At 37.7% G+C, this 21510-nt stretch overlaps 1 protein-coding gene and 1 long non-coding RNA gene across 8 annotated transcripts in view; one reads left to right on the top strand and one right to left on the bottom strand.

Annotated features, from left to right (window-relative positions):
* LOC129143247 (uncharacterized) overlaps positions 1 to 21510 on the top strand; it is a 312467-nt gene that overhangs the window by 232682 nt on the left and 58275 nt on the right. The window lies entirely within an intron of this gene.
* The window catches only part of LOC470467 (sulfotransferase 1C3), a 39381-nt gene continuing 38880 nt past the window's right edge, over positions 21010 to 21510 (bottom strand). The window contains exon 8 of the mRNA XM_525848.5: positions 21010 to 21333. Within this exon, the coding sequence (XP_525848.1) occupies positions 21221 to 21333 (113 nt within the window). The 3' untranslated portion in view covers positions 21010 to 21220. The remainder of the gene's footprint in view (positions 21334 to 21510) is intronic.

The raw sequence follows: 21510 nt of genomic DNA, 5'->3' as shown, positions 1-21510 counted from the left end.
ACTGACAGCCGCTATGCTTTTGGGGTTGCTCATGACTTTGGGATGCTATGGAAAGAGAGAGGACATTTGACCTCCTTGGGGCAGCCCATAAAAAATGGACAACAAGTATCAGAGCTGTTAGAAGCTTTTCTAAAACAAAACGTTTGGCAATTATAAAAATTCCAGGTCGCTCAAAATTAGACACCACAGAAAGTTGGGGTAACCAACTGATGGATGCCAGAGCTAAAACAGCAGCGTCCAAGCCACCAGCTCCAATCCAGGAAATGGCCACAAAACCTGAAATGCTTAGAAACATCTTGAAAGAAACCCATAGCATAGCTCCTACAGAAGAGAAATCTACTTGGAAACAGGCAGGGGGATACTTGACTCCTGAAACTGAAATATTGTGTGGACCTAATAATAAACTCATTATTCCAACAGGATGTCAGGTGCCCCTTATGGAATATGTCCATAATCTAACCCATTAGAATCCAGATAAAATTATATCCTGGTATAAACAATATTACTGGAAGCCATCCTTTACAGTGAGAAAAAAGGTTTACTCTCAATGTGTTATTTGTCCCAAATACAACCCAGGAAGTCCCCTCCATGGGGCCCACGGTCATTTTCCCCTTCTGGCTGAAACTTTTGAGGTATGGCAGCTTGATTTTATTCAGCTGCCATCATCTCAAGGTTAAAAGTATGTTTTAGTAATGGTCTGCATGTTTTCCCATTGGGTTGAAGCTTCTCCCTGCAGGCAAGCAACAGCCATGGCAGTTGGAAAAATCTTACTAGAAAAAATTATCCCATGGTGAAGAGTCCCCTGTGAACTTAACAGTGACAGGGGAACTCATTCTACTGGCCAGATTATTCAAAGTATTTGTAAAATTTGGTCCATATTTCAACATTTCCATTGTGCCCACTATTCCCAATCCTCAGGCCTAGTGGAAAGGACCAATGGAATACTTAAAAGGTAATTGGCTAAGTTCATGGAGGCATTTCACTTCCCCTGGTCCAAAGCACCCCCCACAGTGCTGCTTACACTCCAATCCACCCCTTTTGAAAAACATCAACTGTCTCCTTAGGAAATAATAATGGGAAGGCCCATGTGTATGGGAACAAACATGATCAACCCAACTTTTCCCAAAGGAGATGTTTACAATATTGTGAGGGACTTATTTATTATCTTTAAAAAAGCTAAGATTTGGTAAAGAATTTCTTTCACAGTGCATTCCCTGAAGATAAGGTGCCTGATCACAACCTGCAACCCTGAGATTTTGTCTATTGGAAAAGACATCTAATAGACATCTAATAGACATCCAATAGACATTTGTCTATTGGAAAGGACATCCATCCTTCAACCTCGATGGAAGGGCCCATACCAGACACAGCTGACTAATCCATGCACTGCAAAATTAGAGGGTATAGACTCATGGATTCACATCTCTCATCTTAAAAAGGCACAATCTCCTGAATATGCTGCAACTCCCACCAAAGACCTTCACCTCCAGTTCACTAAACATCAACCTTCAACCCAGGATTAGAAGTAGACAACAGCTGTTGCGGACTGCTTAACCCCAAGACACAGGACCAGGCCTATATATAAAGAAATACCTATGTTTACTTTATAATAACCATTACAACTATTGTCCTAGATATAGTGTCAACTGTTGTCTCATAAAAAACAGGGCACTTGCCTTGTCTGATTTAACACCCTTTAGTAACTAAGATGAATTTCACAACTTTGCTATTATTAATCATGTATCCCTACACCTTCTTGCCACTGCCACTCACTGATGCCCATGAAACGAAACTGTTTCTACCATGGGCTCAGGATTATGTGGGCAGATTACAAAATGATACCTGCTGGATATGCAGACTCATGCCTCTTTCCAGTGTCTCTGACCTGCCATGGTGGGTATCCCCCTTCCAAGGTCAGGACAGGATAGACTAGCAAAAATGTATTACATCACAGAAATGGTCTGGTATTCTTAGTGCTGGCATAACAAAACAGAATATATATAGTTGGCCCATTAAAAACACTTTTAAGAACAAGGGACAATGGAAAAATTTTTCAATAGAAAGGACCAGCTCATTAGCTCTCACTTTAGCATCCCCCCAACTAAAACAGAAGGTGGTGACCATGCCCCCCAAAATGGCCCATTTTTAAAATGGAATAATGCAAATTTGGGATGGATTTATCTGGCTCACCCCTTTTTTGGCCAACTCAGCCAGAATACTCTTTTACACTGGGAGCAAAGAAATTACACCAAGGACCTATGGCCAAACAGTACAAGAGATACGGGGTGGATACCTGCAGAACATTGTGACCACATTATCCTATTACAAGACACTTACTAGCATGCCACTGATTAGGTGCAGCAACCAGGTATTTACTGACTAGCTCCAAATGGGATATATTGGCTATGTGGCACTAATTTATGGCTGTGGTTACCTTTGGGGTGGTTAGGACAATAATCCCTAGGTTATGTTTGGGCACAAGAATGAGTAATTCAGACCCTGCCCAAGTCAGCAAACCTTTTTCATGTACAATCTCATTGGATACATTCAGTAATCCAATGGTATGATCATTTAGCTTCAATATTTATACCACAGATAGGTATTTTTTCTTTTGTCTTTTTTTATTATACTTTAAGTTCTGGGGTACTTGTGCAGAACATGCAGTTTTGTTACATAGGTATACACATGACATGGTGGTTAGCTGCACCCATCAACCCATACCCCCAGCATTAGGTATTTCTCCCAATGCTATCCCTCCCCTAGCCCCCCACCCATCGACAGGCCCTGGTGTGTGATGTTCCCCTCCCTGTGTCCATGTGTTCTCATTGTTCAACTCCGACTTATGAGTGACAATATGGGGTGTTTGGTTTTCTGTTCTTGTGTTAGTTTGCTGAGAATAATGGTTTCCTGCTTCATCGATGTCCCCGCAAAGACAGGAACTCATCCTTTTTTATGGCTGCATAGTATTCCATGGTGTATATGTGCCACATTTTCTTTATCCTGTCTATCGTTGATGGGCATTTGGGTTGGTTCCAAGTCTTTGCTAGTGTGAATAGGGCCACAATAAACATACCTGTGCATATATAGTAGAATGATTTATATTCCTTTGGGTATATACCCAGTAATGGGATTGCTGGGTCACATGATCTTTCTAGTTCTAGATCCTTGAGGAATAGCCACACTGTCTTCCACAATAGTTGAACTAATTTACACTCCCACCAATGGTGTAAAAGCATTCCTATTTCTCCATGTCCTCTCCAGCATCTGTTGTTTCCTGACTTTTTAATGATCACTATTCTAACTGGGGAGACATGGTATCTCATTATGGATTTGATTTGCATTTCTCTAATGACCAGTGAGGATGAGCTTTTTATCATTTGTTTCTTGGCAGCATAAATGTCTTCTTTTGAGAAGTGTCTGTTCATATCCTTGGCCCACTTTTTGATGGGGTTGTTTGTTTTTTCTTGTAAATTTGTTTAAGTTCTTTGTAGATTCTGGATATTAGCCCTTTGTCAGATGGATAGATTGCAAAAATTTTCTCCTGTTCTGTAGGTTGCCTGTTCATCCTGATGATAGTTTCTTTTGCTGTGCAGAAGCTCTTTAGTTTAATTAGATCTCATTTGTCAAGTTTGGCTTTTGTTGCCATTGCTTTTGGTGTTTTAGTCACGAAGTTTTTGCCCATGCCTAGGTCCTGAATGGTATTGCCTAGGTTTGTTTTCTAGGATTTTTATGGTTTTAGGTCTTACATTTAAGTCTTTAATCCATCTTGAGTTAATTTTTGCATAACGTGTAAGGAAGGGGTCCAGTTTCAGTTTTCCGAATATGACTAGCCAGTTTTCCCAACACCATTTATTAAATAGGGAATCCTTTCCCCGTTGCTTGTTTTTGTCAGGTTTGTCAAAGATCCAACGGTTGTAGATGTGTGGCATTATTTCTGAGGGCTCTGTTCTGTTCCGTTGGTCTATATATCTGTTTGTGTACCAGTACCATGCTGTTTTGGTTACTGTAGCCTTGTAGTATAGTTTGAAGTTAGCACGATGCCTCCAGCTTTGTTCTTTTTGCTTAGGATTGTCTTGGCTATGTGGGCTCTTTTTTGGTTCCATATGCAGTTTAAAGTAGTTTTTCCAATTCTGTGAGGAAAGTCAATGGTAGTTTAATGAAGATAGCATTGAATCTATAAATTACTTTGGGCAGTATGGCCATTTTCACGATATAGATTCTTCCTATCCATGAGCATGGAATGTTTTTCCATTTATTTGTGTCCTCTCTTATTTCCTTGAGCAGTGGTTTGTAGTTCTCCTTGAAGAGGGCCTTCACATCCCTTGTAAGTTGTATTCCTAGGTATTTTATTATCTTTGTAGCAATTGGGAATGGGAGTTCACTCATGATTTGGCTCTCTGCTTGTCTGTTATTGGCATATAGGAATGCTGTGATTTTTGCACATTGATTTTGTATCTTGAGACTTTGCTGAAGTTGCTTATCAGCTTAAGGAGATTTTGGGCTGAGATGATGGGGTTTTCTAAAAATACAATAATGTCATCTGCAAACAGAGACAATTTGATTTCCTCTTTTCCTGTTTGATTACGTTTTATTTCTTTCTCTTGCCTGATGACCCTGGCCAGAAATTCCAACACTATGTTGAATAGGAGTGGTGAGAGAGGGCATCCTTGTCTTGTGCCAGTTTTCAAAGGGAATGCTTCCACTTTTTGCCCATTAAGTATGATATTGGCTGCGGGGTTGTCAAAAATAGCTCTTATTGTTTTGAGATACAGTCCATTAATACCTAGTTTATTGAGAGTTTTTAGCATGAAGGGGTGTTGAATTTTGTTGAAGGCCTTTTTGGCATCTATTGAAACAATCGTGTGGTTTTTGTCATTGGTTCTGTTTATGTGATGTATTACATTTATTGACTTGTGTATGTTGAACCACACTTGCATCCCAGCCATGAAGCCAACTTGATCATGGTGGATATGCTTTTTGATGTGCTGCTGGATTTGGTTTGCCAGTATTTTATTGAGGATTTTTGCATGGATATTATTCAGGTATATTGGCCTGAAATTTTTTGTTGTTTTTGTGTTTCTGCCAGGTTTTGGTATCAGGATGATGCTGGCCTCATAAAATGAGTTAGGGAGGATTCCCTCTTTTTCTATTGCTTTTAATAGTTTCAGAAGGAATGGTACCAGCTCCTTTTAGTACCTCTGGTATAATTCGGCTGTGAATCCATCTGGTCCTGGACTTCATTTGTTGGTTGGCTATTAATTACTGCCTCAATTTCAGAACTTGTTATTGGTCTATTCAGGGATTCGACTTCTTCCTCGTTTAGAGTTGGCAAGGTGTATATTTCCAGGAATTCATCCATTTCTTCTAGATTTTCTAGTTTATTAGCATAGAAGTGTTTATAGTATTCTCTGATGGTAGTTTGTATTTTTGTGGGATCAGTGGTGGTATCCTTTTTATCATTTTTTATTGCATCTATTTGATTCTTCTCTCTTTTCTTCTTTTATAGTCTGGCTAGCAGTCTTTCTATTCTGTTGATCTTTCCAAAAAGCCAGCACCTGAATTCACTGATTTTTTGAAGGACTTTTTGTGTCTCTATCTCCTTCAGTTCTGCTCTGATCTTAGCCACTGCTTTAAATATGCCCAGAGATTCTGGTACATTGCATCTTTGGTCTCATTGTTTTCAAAGAACATTTTTATTTCTGCCTTCATTTCAATATTTACCTAGTAGTAATTCAGGAGCAGGTTGTTTAGTTTCTATGTAGTTGTGCAGTTTTGAGTGAGTTTCTTAATCCTGAGTTCTAATTTGATGGCACTGTGGTCTGAGAGACTGTTATTATTTCCATTCTTTTGCATTTGCTGAGGAGTGTTTTCCTTCCAATTATGTGGTCAATATTAGAATAAGTGCGATGAGGTACTGAGAAGAATGTATATTCTGTTGATTTGGGGTGGAGAGTTCTGCAGATGTCTTTTAGGTCTGCTTCATTCAGAGCTGAGTTCAAGTCCTGAATATCCTTGTTAATTTTCTGTGTCGTTGATCTGTCTAATATTGACAGTGAGGTGTTAAAGTCTCCAACTATTATTGTGTGGGAGTCTAAGTCTCTTTGTATGTCTCTAAGGACTTGCTTTATGAATCTGGGTGCTCCTGTATTGGGTGCATATATATTTAGGATAGTTAACTCTTCTTGTTGCATTGATCCCTTTACCATTATAGAATGCCCTTCTTTGTCTCTTTTGATCTTTGTTGATTTAAATTCTGTTTTATCAGAAACTAGGATTGCAACCCCTGGTTTGTTTTTTTTTTTTTGCTTTCCATTTGCTTGGTAAATGTTCCTCCATCCCTTTATTTTGAGCCTATGTGTGTCTTTGCACATGAGATGGGTCTCCTGAATGCAGCACATCAATGGGTCTTGACTCTTTATTCAATTTGCCAGTCTGTGTCTTTTAAGTGGGATATTTAGTCCATTTACATTTAAGATTAATATTGTTATGTGTGAATTTGATCCCGTCATTATGATGCTAGCTGGTTATTTTGCCTGTTAATTAATGCAGTTTCTTCACAGTATCAATGGTCTTTACAATTTGGCATGTTTTTGCAGTTACTGATACCAGTTGTTCCTTTCCATGTTTAGTGCTTCCTTCAAGAGCTTGTAAGGCAGGCCTGGTGGTGACATAATCTCTCAGCATTTGCTTTTCTGTAAAGGATTCTATTTCTCCTTCACATATGAAACCTAGTTTGGCTGGATATAAAATTCTGGGTTGGAAATTCTTTTCTTTAAGAATGTTGAATATTGGCCCCCACTCTCTTCTGGCTTGTAGGATTTCTGCTGAGAAATCCGGTATTAGTCTGATGGGCTTCCCTGTGTGGGTAACCCGACCTTTCTCTCTGGCTGCCCTTAACATTTTTTTCCTCATTTCAACCTTGGTGAATCTGACTATTATGTATCTTGAGGTTGCTCTTCTCGAGGAGTATCATTGTGGTGTTCTCTGTATTTCCTGAATTTGAATGTTGGCCGATGTTGCTTGGTTGGGGAAATTCTCCTGGATAATATCCTCAAGAGTGTTTTCCAACTTGGTTCCATTCTCCCCATCACTTTAAGGTACAGCAATCAAACATAGATTTGGTCTTTTCACATAGTCCCATATTTCTTGGAGGCTTCGTTTGTTCCTTTTCATTCTTTTTTTTCTAATGTTGTCTTCGTACTTTATTTCATTAAGTTGATTTTCAATCTCTGATATTCTTTCTTTTGCTTGATCAATTCAGCTATTGATACTTGTGTATGCTTCACAAAGTTCTCGTGCTGTGTTTTTCAGCTCCATCAGGTCATTTATGTTCTTCTCTAAACTGGTTATTCTAGTTAGCAATCCATCTAACCTGTTTTCAAAGTTCTTAGCTTTCTTGAATTAGGTTAGAACATGCTCCTTTAGCTTGGAGGAGTTTGTTATTACCCACCTTCTGAAGCCTATTTCTGTCAATTTGTCAAATTCATTCTTCATCCAGTTTTGTTCCCTTGCTAGCAAGGAGCTGTGACAGTTTGGAGAAGAGGCATTCTGGTTTTTGGAATTTTCAGCCTTTTTGCACTGGTTTCTTCCCATCTTCATGGATTTACATACCTTTGGTCTTTGATGTTGGTGACCTTCAGATGGGGTCTCTGAGTGTAAGTGCTATTCCTTTCTGTTAGTTTTCCTTCTAACAGTCAGCCCCCTCTGCTGCAGGTCTGCTGGAGTTTGTTAGAGGCCCACTCCAGACTCTATTTGCTTGGATGTCACCAGCGGAGGCTGCAGAACAGCAAAGATTGCTGCGAATTTTTTCTTCTGGAAGCTTTATCCCAGAGGGGCACCCATCAGATACCAGCCAGAGCTCTCCTGTAGGAGGTGTCTGTCAACCTCTGCTGGGAGGTGTCTCCCAGTCAGGATACACGGGGGTCAGGGACCCACTTGAGGAGGCAGTCTGACTTTTAGCATGGCTCAAATGCTGTTCTGGGAGATCTTCTGCTCTCTTCAGAGCCATCAGAGGGATGTTCATGTCTGCTGAAGCTGCACCCACAGCCACCCCTTCCCCCAGGTGCTCTGTCCCAGGGAGATGGGGGTTTTATCTATAAGCCCCTGACTGGGGCTGCTGCCATTTTTTCAGAGATGCCCTGCCCGGAGAGGAGGAATCAAGAGAGGCAGTCTGGCCACAGTGGCCTTGCAGATAGCTATTTAAGATGTTATATGGCATATAGAGGCCTTAATGAGTTACACCCCAAGGCCCTGAATGATAGCTGCATGAGGACCTATTTGCTAAATGATAAGCTCATGCTTATGAGAAAAGATGTGCTGCAAAACTGTATGGCTTTAGATACACTCATGGCCGCACAAGGGGGACCTGCACCATCATAAAAACTGAATGTTGTGGGTTCATTCCAGATGAACTGAAGAACGTAACCCAGCTTATGACTGATATAAAAACCCAGATAACAAACCTGTCAGATTCAAAACCCTCACTAATCAATTGGTTGAGCAGCTGGTTTGGATCCTGGGGAACTTGGTGGCAGAAACTATTGCTTATCATAGGAATAATGATAATAATTTGTGTTTTGTCCTGTTTTTGCTTACAATGGTGTTATTATATATGTTTGCAAATAAGCCAAAACGCAACTAAAAGGGCTAGGGTAATGATTGCCCAGAGAATTGCTCTAATTGAGGAGGCAATAATATAGCATGATCCAGCTTCCAGTTTTCTTTTCCTTTTGTTGCTATAAACCTGGCTTAGGTCCCTATATATTTTTCTCTTTTCTCTCTTTCTTTCTTCCTTTCCTTTTCCCCTTCTTTCCTCCCCCTGCTTTTTGTCTTTGTGGGACATAACTTCGTAGGAATGAGCCTTACTAGTGACATGGGACAAAACTTCCTAGAAATGAGCCTTCCTAGCAATGTGAGGCATGACCTCCTAGGAATGAGCATTCCTAGCGATGTAGGACCTGAACTTCTAGGAATAAACCATCCTAGCAACAAGAAACCAGTGGGAGAGAAAAAAGGAGGAAAAATCAACTTTAGGCCAGGAACCCATATTCATTTTTAAAATGCTTTTATACAAAAGATTTTTTTTTTTAAAGAATAATGTGAAAGGAAATTAAATTTTGGGACCCCAAACTCATTTAGCCAAAGGCAAAAGTCAAGCTCAGAACTCAGTCATACAAACCTGCCTCCCCCTTTTGGTTTCTAAATAAGACGGCTACAAGATGAAAGGCTACACACCTCTCCCATATTTTGCCCTCAAGGAAATTCCTGGTGAGCTGTTAAAACATCACCATGGCAATGCAAAATGATGGCTTATCTTTAGAGGCGCCATCACCCTGGCCTGCCAGACACAAATGCATATCTGATTGTTCCCCTTCCCCTTTTCATCTGTGTTATCTTTTGTAAAATGCAGATTTTCCACATTTTTATCTCTGCCCCCTTTTGTTTATGTGAAAACTGTGTTTCTCAATATCCCTCCCTTTCCCCTTTAAATTTGAATTCCTCAAAATCATCTTTGCCGAAAGGCATAGACCTGTCTCTGGGGTGTGTCCTTAACTTTGGCTAATAGATCCCCTAAAATGATTGAGACTTGTCTTGTCATTTACTTTGATTGACAGGCCATATAAAAGTGTGCAACTCAGCCATGCCACTCAGAGGTTCCATGAACAGAACAAAAGCTAATGTTGTCTTAACATTTTCTTGTAACAAGGAAAGCAGTTTGAACATACAGATATTCTCTAAGAGCCGAAAATTCTTCAAAAAACATTTCTATGGAAAACAGAAAACAGAGCCCAGTTGCACAGAGCTGGCCTAATCATTCTGTGATTTATTCAATCAAACATTGAATCCAGGAATTCAAGGAATGAATTAAGAAGAAAGTTGAAAAATTTCTTGAAATAAATGATGATGAAAACACAACATACCAAAACCTATGAGATACAGCAAAAGCATTACCAAAAGAGAAATGTATAGCTATAAGCGCCTACATCAAAAAAAGAGAAAAACTTCAAGTAAATAACCCAATGATGCATCTTAAAGAACTAGAAGAGCAAGACAAAAGCAAACACAATAGTAGAAGACAAGAAATAATAAAAATCTGAGCTGAAATAAATGAAATTGAAATGAAGAAAATAATACAAAAGATTAATGAACAAAAAGTTTTTTTTTTTTTTTTGAGACGGAGTCTCACTCTGTTGTCCAGGCTGGAGTGCAGTGGCATGATCTCTGCTCACTGCAAGCTCTGTCTCCCAGGTTCATGCCATTCTCATGCCTCAGCCTCCAGCATAGCTAGGACTACAGTTGCCCACCACCATGCCTGGCTAATTTTTTGTTATTTTTAGTAGAAACGGGGTTTCACCGTGTTAGCCAGGATGGTCTCGATCTCCTGACCTCACGATCCGCCCGCCTCAGCCTCCCAAAGTGCAGAGATTACAGGTGTGAGCCACTGCGCCTGGCCAAAAAGTTGTTGTTGTTGTTGTTGTTTTAAAATGACAAACTTTTAGATAGAATAATTATGAAAAAAGAAAGACCAAACAAATAAAATTAGAGATGAAAAAGGAGACATTACAACCAATACCACAGAAATTCAGAGGATCATTAGTGGCTACTATGAGTGATTATATGCCAATAAATTGGAAAATCTAGAAGAAATTGATAAGTTCTTAGACATATACAATCTACCAAGATTCATGAAGAAATACAAAATATGAAGAAACCAATAACAAGTAATGAGATTGAAGCCATAATAAAACATCTCCCAGCCAAGAAAAGTCTGGGACCTGATAGCTTCACTGCTGAATTCTACCAAACATTTAAATAAGAATTAAATACTTTACTACTCAAATTATTATGCACAACAGAGGAGGAGGGAATACTTCCAATCTTATTATATGAGGCCTGTGATATTGATACAAAAACAAGACAAATACACATCATTAAAAGAAAACTACAGGTCACTAATGAACATTGATGCAAAAACCCTTAACAAGATACTAGCAAACCAAATTCTATAACACATTACATAGATTATTCATCATGACCAAGTGGGATTTATCCCAGGAATGCAAAGATGATTTATCATACACAAATCAATCAATGTGTCACACCATGCCGATGGAATTCAACGCAAAAACGATATGATCATTTCAATGATGCTCAAAAAGCATCTGATAAAATTAAACATTCCTTCATGATGAAAACCCTAAAAAAACTGGGAGTAGAAGGAATATACCTCAACATAATAAAAACCGTATGCATCAGAACCACAGCTAGTATCATACCGAATGAGGAAATACTAAAAGCCTTTCCTGGAAATCCTATCTAGAGCAATCAGACGAGAGAAAGAAATAAAACACATCCAAATTGGAAAGGAATAAGTCAGATGAACCTTGTTTGCAGATTATATGGTCTTATATTTGGAAGAACCTGAAGATTCCACCAAAAAGCTATTATAGCTGACAAGCAAATTCAGTAAAGCTGCAGGATACAAAATCAACATACAAAAATAAGTGGCATTTCCATATGCCAATAGTGAACAATCTGACAAAGAAATAAAAATTAATCATTTGTCATAATTGCAAATGAAATTAAATACCTAGGAATTAACCAAGCAAGTGGAATATATCTACAATGAAAAATATAAAAAAACTGATGAAAGAAATTAAAAAGAACAGCTAAAAATAGAAAGATATTTCATGTTCATGGTTTAGAAGAATCAGTATTGGTAAAATGTCCATACTATCCAAAGTAATTTAATCATCCAAAGCAATCCCTATAAAATACCAATGGCATTTTTCACAGAAATAGAAAAAACAATTCTAAAATTTATGTGAAACCACAAAAGACCCAAAACAGCCAAAACTATCATGAGGAAGAAGAACAAAACTGAAGAAATCACATTACCTGACTTCATATTATACTAAGGGGCTATAATAACCAAAACACCAGGTTAGTGGCATAAAATAGAAACATAGAACAGTGGAACAGAATAGGGAACTGAGAAATAAATCCATACATGTACGATGAACTCATGTTTGACAAAGATGCAGAGAACATACACTGGGGAAAAGAAAATATCTTCTATCAATGGCGCAGGGAAAACTGGATATCCACATGCAGAAGAATGATAGTAGACCCTTATCTGTCACCATATAGAAAAATCAAATAAAAATGGATTAAAACTTAAATATAAGACCTCCTCCTATGAAACTACTAAAAGAAAGCATTAGGGAAACTCTCCAGGACATTGGAGTGGGCAAAGATTTCTTGGATAATACCCCACCAGCGCAGAAAATGAAAGCAAAAATGGACGAAAGGGATCACATCAAGTTAAAAAAGCTTCTGCACAGCAAAGGAAATGATCAACAAAGTGAAGAGACAATCCACAGAATAGGGGAAAGTATTTGCAAACTACCCATCAGACAAGGGATTAATAACCGGAATATATAGGGAGCTCAAACAACTCTATAGGAAAAAATCTAATAATCTGATTTAAAAATGAGGCAAAAGATCTGAACAGACATTTCGCAAAAGAAGACATACAAATGGCAAACAGGTATATGAAAAGTTTCTCAACATCACTTGTAATCAGAAATATGCAAATCAAAACTACAATGAGATATCTCACCTCAGTTAAAATGGCTTTTAGCCAAAAGATAGGCAATAACAAATGCTGGTGAGGATATGGAGAAATGGGACTCTCCTGCACTATTGGTGGGAATGTAAATTAGTAGAACTGCTATGGAGAACACTTTGGAGGTTCTTCCAAAAACTAAAAATAGAGCTACCATTAGATTCAACAATCCCATTGCTGGGTGTGTACCCAAAAGGAAGGAAATCAGTATATTGAAGAGATACCTGCACTCTCATGTTTGTTGCATCACTGTTCACGATAGCTAAGGTTTGGAAGTAACCTAAGTGTTCACGAACAAATGAATGAATAAAGAAAACGTGGTACATATATACAGTGGAGCGTTATTCAGCCATAAAAAAAGAATAAGATCCTGTCATTTGCAACAACATGGATGGAAGTGGAGATCATTGTTAAGTGAAATAAGCCGGACATAGAAAGACAAACACCACATATTCTCATTGGTGGGAATCAAAACAATTGAAATTGAAATTGAAAAAATCAAAACAATTAAACTCATGGACATAGAGAGTAGATGGATGGTACCAGAATCTAGGAAGGGTAGTAGGGAACTGGGCAGGAGCCGGGGATGATTAGTGGGTACCAGATAATACATAGAATGAATAATACCTACTATTTGATAGCATGACAGAGCGACTAAAGTCAATAATAACTTAATTGCACACTTTTAAATGACTAAAAGAGTATATTAGGATTGTTGGTAATACAAAAGATAAATGCTTGAGCGTATGGATACCCCATTCTTCATAATATTATTATTATGTATTGCATACCACTATCAAAACATCTCATGTGCTCCATAAATACACCTCTTAGGTACCTACAAAAATTTAAAGTATTTAAATATGTAATTTTATGTAAATATTTTAATTATTTAAATATTTTATTTATTTAAATATTTTTAAAAATACATAAATAATTTAAGAAAAAATATTTTTAGTTAGATGTTCCTTATTTCTTGTCTAGGTAGAAGGACTTTAAAAAGTTGAAAACATACGTCCAGGAAGATTCTTTCTGCCAATTTACAGAATTAATAGATTTTTCACTTAAGCCAAAATAATAGATAAAAGAACTTCCAGTTCTGATAACAAAATATACCAGACTACATGAAAACCTTCCAATACAAACACCAGGAGTTTTAGCTACAGACAATAAACATTCTGTTAAATTTGGAGCCAAGCATAGTTTTATTCCCATGAGTTCTCTGTTAAATTCCAATTTACTCTTCTTGATATTCTATATAAGTTATGGGTACTTATTTGTAATCTTAGCTCCTCTTTGTGTGCAGAACTGGATTCCAATGTCTCTTAAAATTTTTACCAGAAAGCACATGCTTTTTTTTTGAAATATATATTTTAATGCTTAAAACTACAATAGCGGGTACATATTTTGCAGATAATGACCTCAGACTTATTAGGAGGGCTCATTCACTAATAAGTGAGAAAGCTGGGATGTGAACCCTAGCCTATCATCCTCTTTAGGTGAAGCACCCAAGTGATCTGAAAAGTTCCCAGGGGAGGAGAGAGGTCTCTTGCTGCTGGCAGCAACTCTAGCCTGCTGCTACAGCAAAATAGAATTTTGCAAAGCACAGCTCTGCCTTGAGCATCTTCTTCATCCTCTCAGCCCATCAGACAAACATTTCAACAAAATTAGATTTAGGTTTCAGTGTTACCTCAGGGCTTAACACCTTCTGAAGGTGCATGAGGCATTCAGTTCATGCCTTACCTGAGTTTCTACTGTTTGTAAAAAACATGGTTTTATTTGCAGCCACAAGTCTGAAGACCCCAAACCTTAGGCTATTGTGTTTTATTGATATATGATTAATGGGGATTGAATATCCTCAAACTTTCCCAACCCTGGTGGTAAGCATGCACTAGAAGGAGACTCTCTAAGCTGGCAAGGCTTGCCTGATATCTCAGGGGCCAGAGACGGCAAGCAGCTCACTGGCCTCAATCAACACAAGTCCTTGAAACTCAGAGACAGGTCCTGGGGAAAGTGGAGAAGCAGGACATCACAGCAGGAAAGGACAGCACGGGCTGTCTGGAGTTTTAAAACTGGAAGGAGTTGTGGTGTGGGTATGTCAGGCTGCTTTCAGGCCTGCAGTAGGTGGATACCAGGGGAGGTATTTGCACCTGCTGCAGTGTTCTGCCTCCACCAGACCATGCCATACTCTCTAGGTGCAAATCTAGTCTCAGCACTGCAGTCTGAAGCCACCACAAGGTTGAGAGGTTGAGTTCTTGCTCTGCTTCTGCAACCAGCCACTCAGAATGTGACTGAACGGGTCCAACATCAGTGAATGGAAGCCAATAACTGATTAACTATTCTAGTGTGCCCTTTTTTGTCCTAAAGGGCTTCTTTATATGTTTTGGATATTAAATCATTAAACATATGATTTGCAAATATTTTCTTCCATTCTGTAGGTTGTCTTTCATTCTTTTTAGTATATCCTTTGATAGACAAAAGATTTTAAGCTTGATGTTGTCCCATTTACTTGCTTTTGCTGCCTGTGCTTTTTTGTCATATACTAGGAATCACTGCCAAGATTAATGTCATCAGGCTTTCCTTCTATGGTTTCTCTAGGTATTTTATAACTTTAGGTCTTATGTTAAGGTTCTGATCAGTGTTTTAGCTTTCTCGAGATATAATTGACAGATAAAAACTGTATACACTTAAGGTGTACAAATTCATATTTTGATGTACTATACACTAAAATAATCACCATATTAACTTAATTAACATGTCCGTTACATCACATAGTTACAATTTTTTGAATGGTGAGAATAATTAATATTAAGAGAAAATTTCAAGGATTCATACAGTATTATTAACTATAGTCACTTATTGTACATTATGTTTCCAGAATTTAGGCATCTTGCATTACTGCAATTTTGTAACTTTTGTCCAACATCTCTCTATTTTCCTTTCCCTCCAGGCTCTGACAAAAATCACTCAATTCTCTGCTTCTATGAGTTCGACTATTTTAAATTGTACATATTAAGATCGGGCAGTATATGTCTTTCTGTGTGTGGCTTGCTTTACTTAGAATATTGTTCACCAAATTCATCCACGATGTTACAAATTGCAGGATTTTCATCTTTTCTAAGGCTGAATAATATTCTTTTGTGTAAATATTTATGTATATACACATGCACAATGGAATAAACATATACACACCTATATATGTATATGTGTATATATGCATGTATATATGTATATGTGTATATATATACACAATGGGAAATATATATTTTTGTATGAATATATATATATTTATATATATACACATATTATGTTTATTTATTCATTTATTTATTCATTCATCCATTGACAGACACTTAGGTTGTTCCCATACTGTGGCTATTGTGAATAATGCAGCAGTAAACGTGAGAGTACAGATACTGCTTAGAGATGCCGATTGCATTTTCTTTGGAAACAAACCCAAGTAGAATTATAAGATAGTTCTCTTTGCAGTTTTTTAGGAGCATCCATACTTTAAAAAAAAATAATGGCTATACCAATTTATGTTCCCATCAATATTGTACTATGATTCCCATTTTTCTGCACCTTAATCAACATTAAATTTTTTAATTTGTTTTCTTCTAAAAAGAAAAACAGGTACATTAGCTGAAAGTGTAGGTTTATTAACATAGTTATACATACAGACAATAAACATTCTGTTAAATTTGGGGCTGAGCATAGTTTTATTCCCATGAGTTCCCTCCACTCACCCGCGACCCTCCAAAAGGCCCTGGTGTGTATTGTTCCCGTCTCTGTGTCCATGTGTTCTTAATGTTCACCTCCCACTTAGGAGTGAGAACATGCAGTGTTTGGTTTTCTGTTCCTGTGTCAGTTTCTGAAGATGGTGGCTTCCAGCTTCATCCATGTCCCTGCAAAGGACATGATCTCATTCCTTTTTATGGCTGCATAGTATTCTGTGGTGTATATGTGCCACATTTTCTTTATCCAGTATATCATTAATGGGCATTTGGGTTGGTTCCATGTCTTTGCTATTGTGAATAGGGCTGAAATAAATGTACATGTTTATGTGTCTTTATAATAGAATGATTTATATTCTTTTGGGTACACATACCCAGTAATGGGATTGCTAAGTCAAACGGTAGTTCTGGTTCTAGATCCTTGAGGAATCACCACACTGTCTTCCACAATAGTTGAACTAATTTACACTCCCACCAAAAGTGTAAAAGCATAAAGCATTCCTATTTCTCCATAGCCTCTCCCGCATCTGTTGTTTCCTGACTTTTTAATAATTGCCATTCTGACTGGCATGAGATAGTATCTCATTGTGGTTCTGATTTGCATTTATCTGATGATCAGTGAGGCTGAGCTTTTTAAAATATATTTTGGCCACATAAATGTCTTATTTTGAGAAGCGTCTGTTCATATCCTTTGCCCACTTTTTGATGGGTTTGCTTGTTTTTTTTTTTTTCTTGTAAATATGTTTAAGTTCCTTGTAAATTCTGGATATTAGACATTTGTCAGATATGTAGATTGCAAAAGTTTTCTCCCATTCTGTAGGTTGTTTGTTCACTCCAATGATAGTTTTGTTTTGCTGTGCAGAAGCCCTTTAGTTTAATTAGATTCCATTTGTCAATTTTGTCTTTTGATGCAATTGCTTTTGGAATTTTTGTGATGAAGTCTCTGCTCATGCCTATGTCCTGAGTGGTATTGCCTAGGTTTTCTTCTAGCGTTTTTATGGTTTGGGGCTTTACATTTAAGTCTTTAATCTATCCTGAGTTAACTTTTATATAAGGTATAAGGAAGGGTCCAGTTTCAGTTTTCTGCATATGGCTAGCCAGTTTTCCCAGCACCATTTAAGGAGATCCTTTCCCTATTCCCTGTTTTTGTCAGGTTTGTCAAAAATCAGATGGTGGCAGATGTGTGGTGTTATTTCTGAGGTCTCTGTTCTGCTCTATTGGTGTATATGTCTGTTTTTGTACCCATACCATGATGTTTTTTTTTTACTGTAGCCCTGTCGTATAGTTTGAAGTCAGGTAGCATGATGCTGCCAGCTTTTTCTTTTTACTTAGGATTGTCTTTGCTATATGGGTTCTTCTTTGATTTCATATGAAATTTAAAATAGGTTTTCTAACTCTGTGAAGATTGTCAATGGTAGTTTGATGAGAATAGCATTGAATCTATAAATTACTTTGGGCAGTATGGCCATTTTCATAATATTGATTCTTCCTAATCACAAGGATGGAATGGTTTTCCATTTGTTTGTGTCCTCTCTTATTTCCTCGAGCAGTGGTTTGTAGTTCTAGAATAGGACCTTCACATCCCTTGTTAGCTGTATTCCTAGGTATTTTATTCTCTTTGTAGCAATTGTGAATGGGAGTTCATTCATGATTGGCTCTCTTCTTGCCTTTTGTTTGTGTAAAGGAATGCCTGTGAGTTTAGCACATTGATTTTGTATCCTGAGACTTTGCTGAAGTTCCTTATCAGTTCAAGGAGTTTTGGGGCTGGTATAATGGAGTTTTCTAAATATACAATAATGTCATCTACAAACAGAGATGACTCGACTTCTTCACTTCCTATTTGTATACCCTTTATTTCTTTCTCTTGCCTGATTGCCCTGGCCAAAACTTCCAATATTATGTTGAATAGGAGTGGTGAGAGAGGGCTTCATTGTCTTGTGCTGGTTTCCAAAGGAAATGCTTCCAGCTTTTGCCCACTCAATATGATATTGGCTGTGGGTTTGACATAAATAGTTCTTATTATTCTGAGATATGTTCCATCAATATCTAGTTTACTGAGAGTTTTTAACATGAAGGGATGTTGAATTTTATCAAAGGCCTTTTCTGCATTTATTGAGATAATCATGAGGTTTTTGTCTTTGGTTCAAGTTTATACGATGGATTATGTTTATTGATTTGCATATGTTGAACCAGCCTTGCATCGCTGGGATGAAGCCGACTTGATCATGGTGGATAAGTTTTTTGATGTGCTGCTGGATTTGGTTTGCCAATATTTTATTGAGGATTTTCGCATCGATGTTCATCAGGGATAGTGGCCTGAAGTTTTCCTTTTGTGTTGTGTCTTTTCCCTGTTTTGGCATCAGGATGATGCTGGCTTCATAAAATGAGTTAGGGAGGAGTCCCTTCTTTTCAATTGTTTGGAATAGTTTCAGAAGGAGTGGTGCTAGCTCCTGTTTGTATTTCTGGTAGAATTCAGCTAATAATCCATCTGGCCCTGGGCATTTTTTTGGTTGGTAGGCTATTAATTACTGCCTTAATATGAGAACTTGTTATTGGTCTATTCAGGGATTTAACTTCTTCCTGTTTTAGTCTTAGTAGGGTGTATGTGGCCAGGAATTTATCCATTTCTTGTAGATTTTCCAGTTTAGGTGCATTGAGGTGTTTATAGTATTCTCTAATGGTAGTTTGTATTTCTGTGAGGTCAGTGGTGATATCCCCTTTATCGTTTTTTATTGTGTCAACTTGATTCTTCTCTCCCTTCTTCTTTATTAGTCTGGCTAGTGATCTATCGATTTTGTTAATTTTTTCAAAAAAACAACTCCTGGATTCATTTTTCTTTGTTTTTTTTTGTGTGTGTGTGTGTCTTTCTCTCTTTCAATTCTTCTCTGATCTTAGTTATTTCTTGTTTTCTGCTAGCTTTTGGATTAGTTCACTCTTGCCTCTCTAGCTCTTTTAATTGTGATGTTAGGGTGTCAATTTGAGATCTTTCTAGCTTTCTGATGTGGGAATTTAGTGTTATAAGTTTCCCTGTCAACACTGCTTTAGCTGTGTCCCACAGATTTTGGTATGTTGTCTCTTTGTTCTCATTGGTTTCAAATATTTTTTGATTTCTGCCTTAATTTCATTGTTTACCCAGGAGTCATTCAGGAGCAGGTTGTTCAATTTCCATGTGACTGTGTGGTTTTGTGTAAGTTTCTTAATACTGAGTTCTAATTTGATTGCACTGTGGTCTGAGAGACTGTTTGTTATGATTTCAGTTCTTTTGCATTTGCTGAGGAGTGTTTTATTTCCAATTGTGTGGTCGATTTTAGAATAAGTGCCATGTGGCACTGAGAAGAATGTATATTTTGTTGATTTGGGGTAGAGAGTTCTTAGATGTCTACTAGGTCCACTTGATCCAGAGGTGAGTTCAAGTCCTGAATATCCTTATTAATTTTCTGTCTCGTTGACCTGTCTAATACCGACAGTGTGTTGTTAAAGTCTCCCACTATTATTGTATGACAGTCTAAGTCTCTTTGTAGGTCTCTAAGAACTTGCTTTATGAATCTGGGGGCTCCTGTATTGGGTGCATATATATTTATAATAGTTGGCTCTTCTTGTTGAATTGTTCCCGTTACCATTATGTAATGCCCTTCTTTGTCTTTTTTTATCTTTGTTGGTTTAAAATCTGTTTTGTCAGATACTAAGATTGCAGCCCCTGCCTTTTTTTTGCTTTTCATTTGCTTAGTAAATTTTCCTCCCTTTATTTTGAGCCTGTGTGTGTCTTTGCATGTACAATGGGTCTCCTGAATATAGCACACGAATGAGTCTTTATCCTTTTCCAATTTGCCAGTCTGTGTCTTCTAATTGGAGCATTTAGCCCATTTACTAATTTAATTCTGAGTTTAAATCATTCCTATTTCCCCCCATCTGACATGTTCCTTACTGTCTGGGGACAGTTGTAGCTCCTGTCTCTATTGAGTCAGTGCCCTTTCTGAGGCCATCTGCTGGCACCCACCCACTCACTGGCATCCACCCACTCACTAGGCCTCTCAGGACCATCACTTCTAGTAAGACAATCATAATTGGTCATATAAAAAACCAGGTCTTCACTGGAGCATGGTTGAAGCACTAAATTTATAATAAATCTGAGGTCATACCTATTGTTAGAGTGATGCAAGAGAGACTCTTTATTAAGAGAAATGGCAATGCAAAGTCATGGTGCTTTTTTCCCAGATCTCAATTTATAGATCAGATACATTAAGCAATTTTATTTATATCATGGAAAGATCTTTTTCAGGGGTACTCATTGCTTGATTTCTCTAATTCAAACTATTTTAATTAAAAACTTAGTTACAAGTCAAATTTGGAAAAGCAATTGTTTTTCAACCGATTGATTTTTTCAGTAGTAATTTCAGTAGCAACCTACTTATCAGCTCTTCTCTCTTGGAAGTTATTATTCACCCATAAAAATATAAAATGTCCATTCCTAGGTATTGTGCTTTCTGTTAATAATGGGGGCATGTAATACCTATGCATCATTTTGTTGTGAAATCTACTTGGGATCACACATGGGAAAGCGTGATGCAATGGTTTGCTCTTGCATTATCAGTCATATACAATGAAACATACCTGTACTTCTTAAGAAATCCTCATGTAGCCAGAGTCTGCTCTCCATTCCTCTTACTTTATTTACTGGAGTAGCTGGTTTATTGATATTTTAAATCATGTTTTAATATTGTACCAGACTAGTCACAACTCTAGGAGAAAGGGACTGAAGCTCACAAGCTCCACATTCAGTCACAGTGCCTTGCCCCACAGACAGAACAAAAGGCAAAATAGTTGGTATAATATCTGCCTCTTGTTGTTGTTGTTCCTCTCAGATCTCTGTGCAGAAGGTCAGTGTGGCCCCTGTCATCCTCTTCTCATAATACTTATCAAAGTTCTCATTCATAGTCACAGTAAAATGGTTCTTCCAGTCTCCAGGCATCCCTGTAGGACATCAAAGAAGTTCATGACAGACTCTGCACCCATTCCACCTAACCTTTCTACCGTGAATTGTTCCTAAGCTTACCCACATAATCTTCCCACAAGTAAGGGTCCCTCAGCCCCACTCCACCTGAACTTCCCAACATAAATGGTCCCTCATTCTCACTCCACTTGGCCTTC

The sequence above is a fragment of the Pan troglodytes genome, chromosome 12, assembly GCF_028858775.2.
Source record: "Pan troglodytes isolate AG18354 chromosome 12, NHGRI_mPanTro3-v2.0_pri, whole genome shotgun sequence".
Lineage (NCBI taxonomy): Eukaryota > Metazoa > Chordata > Mammalia > Primates > Hominidae > Pan > Pan troglodytes.
The sequence above is the reverse complement of the archived record's forward strand: the minus strand, read 5'-3'. Positions and strand labels throughout refer to the sequence as shown.